Source organism: Mytilus edulis, chromosome 4 (assembly GCF_963676685.1).
Source record: "Mytilus edulis chromosome 4, xbMytEdul2.2, whole genome shotgun sequence".
NCBI lineage: Eukaryota > Metazoa > Mollusca > Bivalvia > Mytilida > Mytilidae > Mytilus > Mytilus edulis.
The window spans coordinates 73,463,978-73,477,001 of NC_092347.1; the positions used below are offsets into that span (position 1 = coordinate 73,463,978).

Below are 13,024 nucleotides of genomic sequence, written 5' to 3' on the forward strand. Positions count from 1 at the left end.
TCTTGTGACTTTATATTTATCTTTTAAACAGAAAATTTGCAAACTTAATTGATTATTCTAAAATATTAGGTTAGACCTACATGACAGATTTTAGATAGGTGGGATAAATATTTTTCTGCTGGGGTCTCAAGATTTATAACAAATATTTTCTCCCCAAAATTGTTTCAAAATGTCAAAAATGTGTGTCATATTAACGTGTACCGGTACATGTACTTTTAAAGGGGGCAGGGCCTGAAAAAATGAATGTTGACATGATTAGCAATCTATTGTTATATATTTTCTTTAAGTTCTAGAACTTATAAAAGTATTACAATGTATCACCAATATTTAAGATAAAGGCTGAAATCAGTTAAAATACTATATAAATTTAAATCAAGATCCTGATCATTCCAATTCACTATTTTTGGGGTAAAATAATAAAAATATCATGTATATATTTTTCCCTAAATGAGGGGGTGGCAATGTAATTTAAATATAACATGCATTGATATATTGACATGGACAATAGAAGCATGTCAAATTGATTGTATACAAAATGACCACATACAAATAAATATGTTAAAAATGTCACAGATTTTAAATGACTCACTTGTAAGTGTGTTACTAATCTTTTATTAAAGGAGAAAAGAAGATTAATATAGACATGATACATATGTATGTGTAAAATTATGAGGTAACTACTATAAGTCTTGATTTAAAAAAAATACTTTGGACATAAAAGATTGTTTTACTAATATAGACAGTTGTAAGTATTTATAAAACAGTTCTGTGTAAGCTGGTGTCTAATACATGTAGGGTTCACATTAGACAGATTTACACTGTACTTAGAATTATTTTCAAGTTCATGATATATTTCAAGTAGAATTGTTGAAAAGGTCAAGAACTGCACCAGGATGAGGCAAATACCTTATATATATACAATATTAGGTCAATGAAAGAAAAATATAAACTTTTTTGTATGAGGCTGAATAACTGGGGAAGCCCTTCCCCAGTTTTGCGCAGAGTAAAAAAAGTATATATTTTTATGACATTGATCTAATATTGTTTTTATACTTCAACTTAAATTAATAAATTGATAGCTTTTAAATCGTTACAAAAAGGTAAAAATTATTTACATCCCTTAATGAATATTGCGGAGAAAGTGTTCCATGATGAAATTGACATTGCACAGAAATTAAAATATAGGAGAAAGTGTTCCATGATGAAATTGACATTGCACAAAATATAGGAGAAAGTGTTCCATGATGAAATTGACATTGCACAAAATATAGCTGTGTTACTATATTTAGGAAAAAAACACAACCAGTTGCAGTATAAAAACTGTTAAATTACATTTTATTTAAACTTTTAAGGATTAAAAGGTTGGAGAAAAAAAAAAATTTTCTTAGTATTCATATTTCATTTGTATTTGTACATATAGTTTGAAAGTTTGTAAGTTATTCTGGTAGATTAAAAAATAAAAAGAAAATAATCATTAACATTGTTTTTATACGACCGCAAAATTTGAAAAAATTTTCGTCGTATATTGCTATCACGTTGGCGTCGTCGTCGTTGTCGTCGTTGTCGTCGTCGTCGTCGTCGTCGTCCGAATACTTTTAGTTTTCGCACTCTAACTTTAGTAAAAGTGAATGGAAATCTATGAAATTTTAACACAAGGTTTATGACCACAAAAGGAAGGTTGGTATTGATTTTGGGAGTTTTGGTCCCAACATTTTAGGAATTAGGGACCAAAAAGGGCCCAAATAAGCATTTTCTTGGTTTTCGCACTATAACTTTAGTTTAAGTTAATAGAAATCTATGAAATTTTGACACAAGGTTTATGACCACAAAAGAACGGTTGGGATTGATTTTGGGAGTTTTGGTTTCAACAGTTTAGGAATTAGGGGCCAAAAAGGGCCCAAATAAGCATTATTCTTGGTTTTCGCACAATAACTTTAGTTTAAGTAAATAGAAATCTATGAAATTTAAACACAAGGTTTATGACCATAAAAGGAAGGTTGGTATTGATTTTGGGAGTTTTGGTCCCAACAGAATAAGGGGCCCAAAGGGTCCAAAATTAAACTTTGTTTGATTTCATCAAAATTGAATAATTGGGGTTCTTTGATATGCCGAATCTAACTGTCATGACTGTGTATGTAGATTCTTAACTTTTGGTCCCGTTTTCAAATTGGTCTACATTAAGGTCCAAAGGGTCCAAAATTAAACTTAGTCTGATTTTAACAAAAATTGAAATCTTGGGGTTCTTTGATATGCTGAATCCAAAAATGTACTTAGATTTTTTATTATGGGCCCAGTTTTCAAGTTGGTCCAAATCAGGATCTAAAATTATTATATTAAGTATTGTGCAATAGCAAGTCTTTTCAATTGCACAGTATTGCTCAATGGCAAGAAATATATAATTGCACAATATTGTGAAATAGGAAATTTTTTTTTAATTAGAGTTATCTTTCTTTGTCCAGAATAGTAAGCAAGAAATATCTAATTGCAAAATATTGTGCCATAGCAAGATTTTTTTTAATTGGAGTTATCTTTCTTTGTCCAGAATCAACTTAAATCTTTGTTATATACAATATACAATGTATATTCACTTTTTACTACCAACTGATAAATTAAAATAATCTTTACCATTCAGTGATAACAAGCAGTTTTTTTTACATCTTAATATTTTATGATGTATTTAAATGAGTAGTTATTGTTGCAAACTCCATTAGAAATTTTAATTGAGATTAGTTTTGGAATAAGGGAAAGGGGGATGTGATTAAAAAAATTGGGTTCAATTTTTCTCATTTGAAATTTCATAAATAAAAAAGAAAATTTCTTCAAACATTTTTTTGAGAGGATTAATATTCAACAGCATAGTGAATTGCTCTAAGAGAAAACAAAAATTTTAAGTTCATTAGAACACATTCATTCTGTGTCAGAAACCTATGCTGTGTCAACTATTTAATCACAATCCAAATTTAGAGCTGAATCCAGCTTGAATGTTGTGTCCATACTTGCCCCAACCGTTCAGGGTTCAACCTCTGCGGTCGTATAAAGCTACGCCCTGCGGAGCATCTGGTTAAAACTGCAATATGATGTTACATTAACTTTGCAATAATTGACACTATATCTATTTGCTAGACCCAAAATTTTACTGGACAGATGGATACAGTACAGTATTAACTGTCCAGTAGTCCATATGCTCATTGGTGTGGTAATCATTCTCTATAATTCTAAATCCATAAAAATGTTCAAATACTGTTTATTCCAAACATGTAAGGTTTTTCTACCCCTGGGCATAGATGACAGTAACCCCATTTAAATGATTATTTTTTTATGGGAATATTGGGATATTTGATTTTCAACTTTGAAATAAGTTAAGCTTCAAACTGTTTTGAATTTAGCACCACTGATGAGTCTTGTGTAGACAAAATGAAAATCTAGAGTACGAAATTAAAATCTTGGTGATTATACCCTTTTTAAGTACCTATGATCACCCCCAGGTTTAAGTACCTATGATCATCCCCAGGTTTTTAAGTACCTATGATCACCTTCAGGTTTTTAAGTACCTATGATCACCCCAAGGTTTTTAAGTACCTATCATCACCCCCAGCCTATGATCACCCCCAGGTTTAAGTACCTATGATCACCCCCAGGTTTAAGTACCTATGATCACCCCCAGGTTTAAGTACCTATGATCACCCCCAGGTTTTTAAGTACCTATGATCACCCCCAGGTTTTTAAGTACCTATGATCAACCCAAGGTTTAAGTACCTATGATCACCCCCAGGTTTAAGTGCCTATGATCACCCCCAGGTTTAAGTACCGATGATCACCCCCAGGTTTAAGTACCTATGATCACCCCCAGGTTTTTAAGTACCTATGATCACCCCCAGGTTTAAGTACCTATGATCACCCCCAGGTTTTTAAGTACCTATGATCACCCCCAGGTTTTTAAGTACCTATGATCACCCCCAGGTTTTGGGTGGGGTTCTTGTTGCTCAGTCTTAAGTATTCTTTGTTGTGTTGTGCTAATGCAGCGTAAAGCAACCAATAATCAATCAATCAATCTTTGTTGTGTTTTGTGTACTATTGTTTGTCTGTATATTCTAGATATTTATCCACTTTTCTCGACTTAGCTCAGTTTGAACATGTCATACTTAAATTTGGATATATCAAATAAATATTTGGTTGTGAAATTTTGTCTTTAATGTAAATTAATGTTGATTCATTCTTTTGTTTCTTCCAGCTTTAAGAAGTAGAGGAGGAGGGCCTCGTTTCTCTGCGCCAGTTGAGGATCAATTTACATATGCTTTAGCTAAACCTCTTGAAGACAACGATCATCCATCCAAATCACAAAAGGAAAGTTTCCGCCATACTTATACTGAAGGAAGTAAACAAGTTTGTACCTCGTTAAGTGGGACAAGTGTAGATTCGGGAGTTGAGGACCCAGATGAATATGATCATACTGTGACGTGGGTCACAAACGGTGGTAAAAACAGAATGGCACAGGTAATACCTAATCCTACTTCTATTCAGACAGAGAAACATATTATACATGAACACAGTGAGACCAAAGATCCCAGTTCGCAAACAAATCCTGATGCTCATAAAAAAGACACTAAATTGTATGCTGCACCTTATGAGGATGCATGGGACACAACTGATAGCCAAATGAAATTTGACAAGATTATCGACAAGGCTAAAAAAGAATATCGTAAAAAGTCTCATTCAGATGATTATGAAGAACCGGTATCAACTTCAACTTCAACTCCAACTTCAGCAACATATGAAGAAGCTTGGGATTTAAAACCTAGGGAACAAAAATTAGAAAATACTGTGCAGGAAGCTCACAGGAGAATGAGTGAGGGACAGCAAAACTTATCAAAGCGAAGAGATAATTATGAGTACAAGGAACCATGGTCAATGAAAGGTCAACCTGAACCCAGTTCAAAGGTAAAAAATGGAAATCCAGAACACCCAGTGTATTCAGAAGCCTATGAGGATCCCTGGGATATTAAACAGCGTGAAAAAGTAAAAGCTTTAGAAAAACGATTTAATAGTGCTGCGATTTCACCAAAATCACCAAATAGTCAAGATCATATGGATGTGCCAAGTTTTCCTGCACCCCCACCGCCAAATGTACAAACATATGAAGAAACATGGGATAAAAATCAGTTTGTTAATCGAACATCTCATCACTCAGGTAAATTATTGATATTGTATTCTCATAGTTTGTAGAAATAGTACAGATTTGAATTTTAACTTTCGCTTTCATATCATAATAATAATTAATGTATAGTTTGATGAATGAAGAAAATAACGGTTGAGGTTGCTCAGAAAACTAATTAAGCTTAAACCAGTAACATGCCAATATTCCTGTCCTTATATGAAACTAAGAAGATGTGGTATGATTGCCAATGTAACAACTCTCCACCAGAGAATAATGGCATGTGATTTAACATCCATAGGTCCGACACTGTATAGCCTTCAACAATGAGCAATACCCATACTGCATTTTTCGCAATAATAAAAACATCGCAATAATTTCTGAATTTACAGTAATAACAAATTAAATGTATTTAGCATGACATTGTGCAGTGTCATTCTAATTTTAGGGATATCATAAAGCCATTTCAAAGCACCATGGGTTTTTTCTCCTAATTTGACAGGAACTATAGTTTTCATAATACATGTACATGTAATACATAGGCACAAACTCTTTAGAGCCTCTAGTTTGTTCTTTAAGTACATTTCTAATGACAAATCATGGCTAGATTTTAATCTATTCACTACTTCAAATTAAAACTAAAGATCCTTATATGGTATAGACACTTGCCTATTACTAAAGTCGAAATATATGTTGACCTCTAGATGATTTAGGGTGGATTTTTCCCTTGGTTGCTGTCTCGTTAATGTATAATGTACTGTCAGAATAAATTAAATTAAAGTATTCACGGTAAATTTTTTAATCCACAAGTCAGAAGCTTAATTTTACAAAACTTTTTGGTGGATTCTGTTGGATCGTAGAGAAGAATTTTACAAGCCTAGGCTGGTGGTCTTATGGTTAAGAGTGAAGACTCTCATCTTTTTTTTTTGTATTTAAAGTTTAGATCTGAAACAACTACATGTATCAACCATCTTGAACCAAACTGAATCATCCTGAAAAACTTTTGAAAACTTTTTTTTTTATCTTAAACATGTTAAATTCAGCCATCATAGAAGTTGTGCAATAAAAAATTTCAAAAAAGAGGGAAATACTGAAAATGGTCTGTTGATAGATGCTTACTTCAATACTTAAGTCTTGTTAAAAGATGCTTAATAAAACTTGTTGTTTTGGGAGGGGCTAAATTTCAGCTTGTGTCACAGCTCTGATCATTATTATATGAAATATATTTCTAAATGTGGGTCCAATTGTTATTAAGAAATTATTCAAAATACAGATTTCAACTTCCTGAATATTATACAAACTACATTGTATTTGGTGAATCTTATTCTTTTGTGAAAACAATTTTATTTGAACAGTGATGTACAATGTACGTTGCTTTCACAAACATTCAAGTCGCTGTAATGAAAGCCTCTTTCTTCCTGGATGCATCGATGCGATACAAAATTACTTTAGTTTTACTGCATAAATCATGAAAATGAATGCAATTTAATCAATTTTTACCTGGGTACTGTAATGAATTATTTTCTGTTTGAAATGTTTCATGGTACTAAGATACCCCCAATACCTGGTGTTAAGGAGCATACTGTTTCTGGTAAGCATTGGGTTATTTAATTGTATAGATCTTTATATTTCAAATAGAAAAGGTAAGCATATACATTTAAATACAGATTTATTATCATTTTTCAATGCCTTTTATGAGGTGCTCTTTTAATTCATGCACATATGATAATCCAATGAAAAATTTACATTGTTACAAGATGTCATTTCAGTCTTATATAGGCAAAATGTATTAAAAAATGGGGTGACAGCTATACTACAATAGAATACTATTATTGCATTGAATGAATGCAGAGGTAAATGTCAGTCACACTTCCTGATTAAGAAATAAAAATGTCTGCTCTTAATTTAATATGACATGCGACAATGATGCATTAAGCTTTTGCCTTTACACTAAGCATTAGCATTAACAAACGGTAAAATATGCACCTAAAATATGCCTTACCCAGGATGAAAGTAGAAAACAGCATGGCATTAAAGATTTATAACAATTCTATTAGATTAATTGTGAACTTTTTTACTTTGAAGTAAACAAAAAAACAAAGAAAAGCAGCCATTTTGATTTATCATGTATCAAAAACGTTTCAAAAAACATTTATTCTTCACGTTAAAATGCCATATTTTGATTGGCTAATATGAGGGTGTTAATTTACTCTATCATGTGGCTGAGCAGGTGACAATTCTTTCGAATGTCACCCTCTTAATTGTCCAGACCAATCAAAAATCGACAATTCAGAGTACAATGAATTGAATCTACATCAAGTAATTTAAGACAATGCTTAAGTATTACGTGTTTGTTCAGATTTTATTACTTGACTGTCAAAATAAAACATTTATTTTTCACTTCTGTTGATTTTTTAATACCCTTAATGTTGTTATGTACATGACGTCATAGAAAATACTTTTAAATACAATTCATCTGCAAAAGAAAATAATGATAGGACATTCAGTATAATTAATTAAATAATACATACATTTTGTAGCTGAGAGGGTGATAGAGCAGACTGGTACCTCCCTAAAACGCATTGTCAACCTTGGCTGTGGTTGACAATGTTTTCTCGAGGTAACAGTCTGCTCTATCACCCTCTCAGCTATGTATTTATATAGTGATAATTGTGATCAAAGTGTAAGTTAAGCAGCAAATCTAGATATTTACTTTTAATTTTTTTTAGGTAATTCACCAAACCAAAGAAGGCAATCAGAAGGAATGAGAACAAGTCGGACAGAGATGATTGCAGAACGAATAAATCCAGATATTCCATTAGATATACAAAAGTAAGTGAAGCTCCACCTATTATAGCAGATGTATATTATAAAATTTAGAATGGAAATGGGGAATGTATCAAAGAGATAACACGACCAAAGAGCAACAAAAAAAAAACCAGAGTCCACCAATGTGTCTTCAATGCAAAGAGAATATCCTGCACCGAATGGGGTGACTTCAGATGGCCCCTAACCAAAATGTGTGCTACAGTTCAGTGATAATGGAGGCCATACTAAACCCCGAAACATGTAAATGAACTAATAGGAAAAGTCATACAAGACTTACAAAGGCCAGAGGCCCCTGACTTTGGACAACGAAAAAATTTCGTGGGGTTGAACATGTTTTCTAGGATCTCAACCCTCCCCCTGTACCTCTAGCCAATGTAGAAAAAAACAAACACATTCAGTTTTTCATCATTTTGCATGAGTCTGTTATTTTTTGTTTGGCCACCCATATCTTGTTCAAGTTTTGGTAAAAGTTAGTTTGTGGTCTCATCTACTTGAAACTTAGTACACTTGTTATTTATACTTTTGAGGTAAATTTTGAAAACATGTTGTATTGATCATGTTGATGGTATTTTTTTATGTTTACATTATTTGTGTTTCTTTTGAAGGTTTTATCATGGTAAAATTGGAAGGAAACAAGCTGAATCCCTGCTGCTTATCCATCGAGAAGGGAGTTATTTGGTACGAAGAAGTGAGACACAAGATAATGTTTTCTCCTTGTCATTAAAGTAAGTGACTGGTCTCTTGTAGATACACCTTGTATCATGTGGATTTGTTCCATTGTACTTTGGTGGTCCCACATCAACTATATATATGCAGGGCTCTGAACTGTGATGGTACTCCGTTTTAGCAAGCAAGGCTACGGTACAGCCTTCAATAATGAGAAAAACTCATAATGTATAGTTGTCTATAAAACTAAAAAGGCATGGATGTCGTTATCCAAAACCTTAAACAATTCAAACAAGAAAAACTTGCATCCTTATTGGTAACAAAACAATGTACAGAAAACAAATATGATGGACAAGAACCAACAAATTTCACTGAACTACAGACACAGACAATTGAAGGATTGTTGTCGGTCTTTATCTTTGGAATTATTATTAACACAACTCGAATGTGTGACTATATGATTTTATACAAAGGCTACTCTAAACAACAGTTAAGTCACGATAGCTCACTCGTATCAGATATATGTAGGTTAATCGTACTCTAAACAATTACACAATAACAAATACTGTAAGTTGCAGAATAGACTGCATACAGATACATGTATCAAATATCTTAATGCAAGCTATAAAAATTTCTATACTTACACAGTTCTGTACATTAACAAAAATCTTGCAATAATTTCTGAACTAACAGCAAACTGAGAATTCATTGACAGTGTTTATAAATAGATTATATTAAATCTAAACATGTTATAAATTGTTACCATGAAGTTAATATTATTAATGATTTGTATATTTGTTAGAAGTTTCTTTTAGAACTCAATAAATAGGTGTAGAATATTAATGAAGAATAGGGTTTGATGTCATATCTATTATTTTTGTGTTTTTATAGGGGAGTTGGAGGAATGCCAATGCATCTAAGAATAAGTTTGGCAAACGGACTGTATATCCTTGGTGAAAACAGTAAACCATTTCCTACAGTGCCTGAAATGATTGATCATTATACACAATGTGAATTGCCAGTTCTTAAGGCAGATCGTATAAAACTTTTGCATCCTGTTCCAAGGCATAGTTGAGAGTTCCGAAATCAAAGAAACATATACAAACTGTGATTTGAATTGTTCACTATTTATTTTATTTTTTTCATAATCATTTTAACATTGCTCATTCACAGAGTCTGAATGTGATAAAAAATGATAATTATTACAATATTTTTTCATTTTTTACGTTGTTATGTTTAAATATAAGTAAAATCATGTTATCATTCATTTTAATGTAAATGTTAGATTTTATATATTTTGAAAAATAATTACAATGTTATGCATAGTGAGAGTCTATATAAAACACATGTATTTCAGCTTCAGTGCAATGTACTCATTCTAGAATAATTATAGGCATACACCATTAAAGTTATGACAAACTCGAGGTCATTAAAGTTCATGTGTAGATGATTATTTGTAAATAACTAGGTCAACATAATCTTCTTTCTGGTTGTTATGTGGTGCTTTTTTTGACCTAAATTTTGTAGTTAAAATTGAACCAAAGAAACAGTATTGTTGTTGAAATTTTTTATTTGTTATGTTTTTCATATAAATTAAATATAACAAGCAAAAGACAAATCTCGAAAGTTAAATTGACCTTCGAAATTAACATCAAATTCAAGGTTTTAGGTGACAGATCCATAATTAAAAGACATAATAGTTTTTTCTGTTACATTTGATGCATTTTCAAAAGAGGGGTCCCAACCCAAAATAAAGTTTTTGTAGTTCCTACCATATGTCCCCATTTAAATGCATTGATCATCCTACAGCCGGGTTTTTTTCTATGCATATTTCAGTTTGACCATTTCAATGACCCTTAAAAAAACAGAAATAATGATATATTGTTATTGTTAATTTTGAGAGAAAATGTTCCATGTGATGCATGTTTAATGGCTTATTTGATAAAAGTGATATCAGTGCCTTATTTGTTATATATGTGTTATGTAATATGTGATCTTTGTTATATGTCAACCATAGTTGATGGAATATGGAATATTCAACCACATGTTCTTAAATAATTCATAATATAGTTTTTCAATTACATTATTTTTTTCTGTTGATTTTTCTGTATTATTAATTCAGTTGCATCCATAATAATTTTTTTTTGACATGTTTTTTTCTATTTTTCTTGACAAAACACCTTCTAATCATCCTTACATTATTCCACCCCTGATTTAAATTTTATATAAATCTAACAACTATTGGTGCTTCATTATATTTCAAGATGAAATCTATTATTTATATGACTGAAATTTTAGAGGTATAATTGGAAAATCTTTTTCCATATGTTTTTGTTTTTTAATTACATCCATTTTGTGACTTTTTACAAAATCTTGATTTGTTTTAAAGTTTGATATGAGTTCCAGGATGTTAAATTTAGTTTAGTGTATGTGACAGAGTGAAAAATTATTTTCAAAAATAAAACGAGATATTATTTATAGGATATTCAATCATTTATATTCTGTGTATCAATAATACAATCAGTAGGGCCTTGTGGTTACTCTATGGGCATATGTCCTCATCAAAGATACCAGGAGTCAATTTCACAAAAAAAAACTTACGACTAAGATTTATCGTAAGTATACTGATTTGTTCATGACTTAAGACCAATCTTAGTCATAAGTTTTTTGTGAAATTGACTCCAGGCTTATAATTTTGTACCTAGGACTCTTTCTCATAAGACTCATCAAATGTGATTTTGTTTAACATCAACCATTAATGATAGCTGTATATTCAATAATTTTAAAAGGATTATGATTTGCTGAACAATAAGTAGCCACAGTTTTAAGTACAGGAAAACAATTTGTTTAAGAAGCTTTGACAGTACAAAACGAACCAATATATTAAATCAATCAGCTCGAGGAATAAGTAACCAACAGCATTCAAAGCTTTGCTTATAGAAAATGAAATGCTTTTATATTTTTTTTTAAAGATTATGGAAAGTTGGTGTTCTAAGAAACTAAGCATTTTTATTTTTGTCAGCCCTTAAAAGTGTTAAAGCCCAACTTTGATAGGTTTTGTTTATGGTGTTGAAATTACGGGTACCTCATTGTTAATCAAATTTGCTTGAGGTGTCATTACCAAAGACAAACTTACCTTAAAACAAAACAATTGCATGGATAGGCGTTTACTTTGTAACATAGTCCATTTCCTGTGGAAGCATACTAGTTTAATGAAGTTACAAGGTTAATGCATTTATATACAATACTATTTATATTTCATTTGACTTTCTGGGAATTCACGAAATTAAATAATATTTTCATATTTCATACAATTACATACTTTGCACACAAGCTTCATTGAAACATTTATCATTTTTTGTTCATTAAAAGAGGAGTAAAACTTATAGAAAGTATTATATCAGAAATGAATTATAAATTTGTTAATTATATAAATGATAAAAGTCATAATTAGACTTGTTTGGATTAATAAAAAAAACAACATTATGTTGTTTTACTTTATTTACCTTTATTTCAGGGTACTCTCTTTCTGAGAACCTTACTCCATCTACCTTTACCTTGCACACCCTTCCAAGAGAAATTTCGTAGTTCTACCATTCTAGAACACCTTACTGGGACTGCCTTCTTTTTCAGTTATTATGGAAGATATAAAAAAAAGAGATGTGGTGTGATTGCCAAAGAGACAACTCTTCACAAGACACTATATGACACAGAAATAAACAACTGTATGTCACTGTACAGCTTTCAACATTGAGCAAAGCTTATACCGCATAGTCCGCTATAAAAGGCCCAAAATGACAAATGTAAAACAATTCAAGAGCATGTTTATCACTCCCAATTTATGCTTGAAAATTCAGAACATTACAATTATTTTAATTACTCTGATTTTGCTAGGTTATGCATATTGCTAGTCTTGCTTAAAGCATAGTGAATGCAGGTGCGTGTAGTTGGAAATAAAAACTCCGTTTTTGTGGAGCCTTAACCTCATTTACTAGATCACCCCTAGTTTTTTGTGGGGTTCGTGTTGCTTATTCTTTAGTTTTCTATGTTGTGTCATGTGTACTATTGTTTGTCTGTTTGTCTTTTTCATTTTTATCCTTGGCGTTGTCAGTTTATTGTGGATTTATGAGTTGGACTGTCCCTTTGGTATCTTTCGTTCCTCATTTAGGGAGACATAGCAAAGCTAGATTCTGTTTGGCAGCTTCAACATTTAGTAATGTGGTTTAGTTTTAATCTGTGGTTATTTAGTAATGTGGTTTAGTTTTTGTCTGTGGTTATTTAGTAATGTGGTTTAGTTTTAGTCTATGTGGTTATTTAGTAATGTGGTTTAGTTTTAGTCTGTGGTTATTTAGTAATGTGGTTTAGTTTTAGTATGTG

General features: G+C 31.5%; 1 protein-coding gene across 2 annotated transcripts in view; it reads left to right on the forward strand.

Annotated features, from left to right (window-relative positions):
* The window catches only part of LOC139520459 (SH2 domain-containing adapter protein F-like), a 28,714-nt gene extending 16,581 nt beyond the window's left edge, over positions 1-12,133 (forward strand). For both annotated transcript variants that reach the window (XM_071313067.1, XM_071313068.1), the window contains exons 3-6: positions 4,232-5,188; positions 7,882-7,984; positions 8,587-8,706; positions 9,539-12,133. In XM_071313067.1, the coding sequence (XP_071169168.1) occupies positions 4,232-5,188; positions 7,882-7,984; positions 8,587-8,706; positions 9,539-9,722 (1,364 nt within the window). In that variant the 3' untranslated portion in view covers positions 9,723-12,133. The remainder of the gene's footprint in view (positions 1-4,231; positions 5,189-7,881; positions 7,985-8,586; positions 8,707-9,538) is intronic.
* Positions 12,134-13,024: the final 891 nt, after the last annotated feature.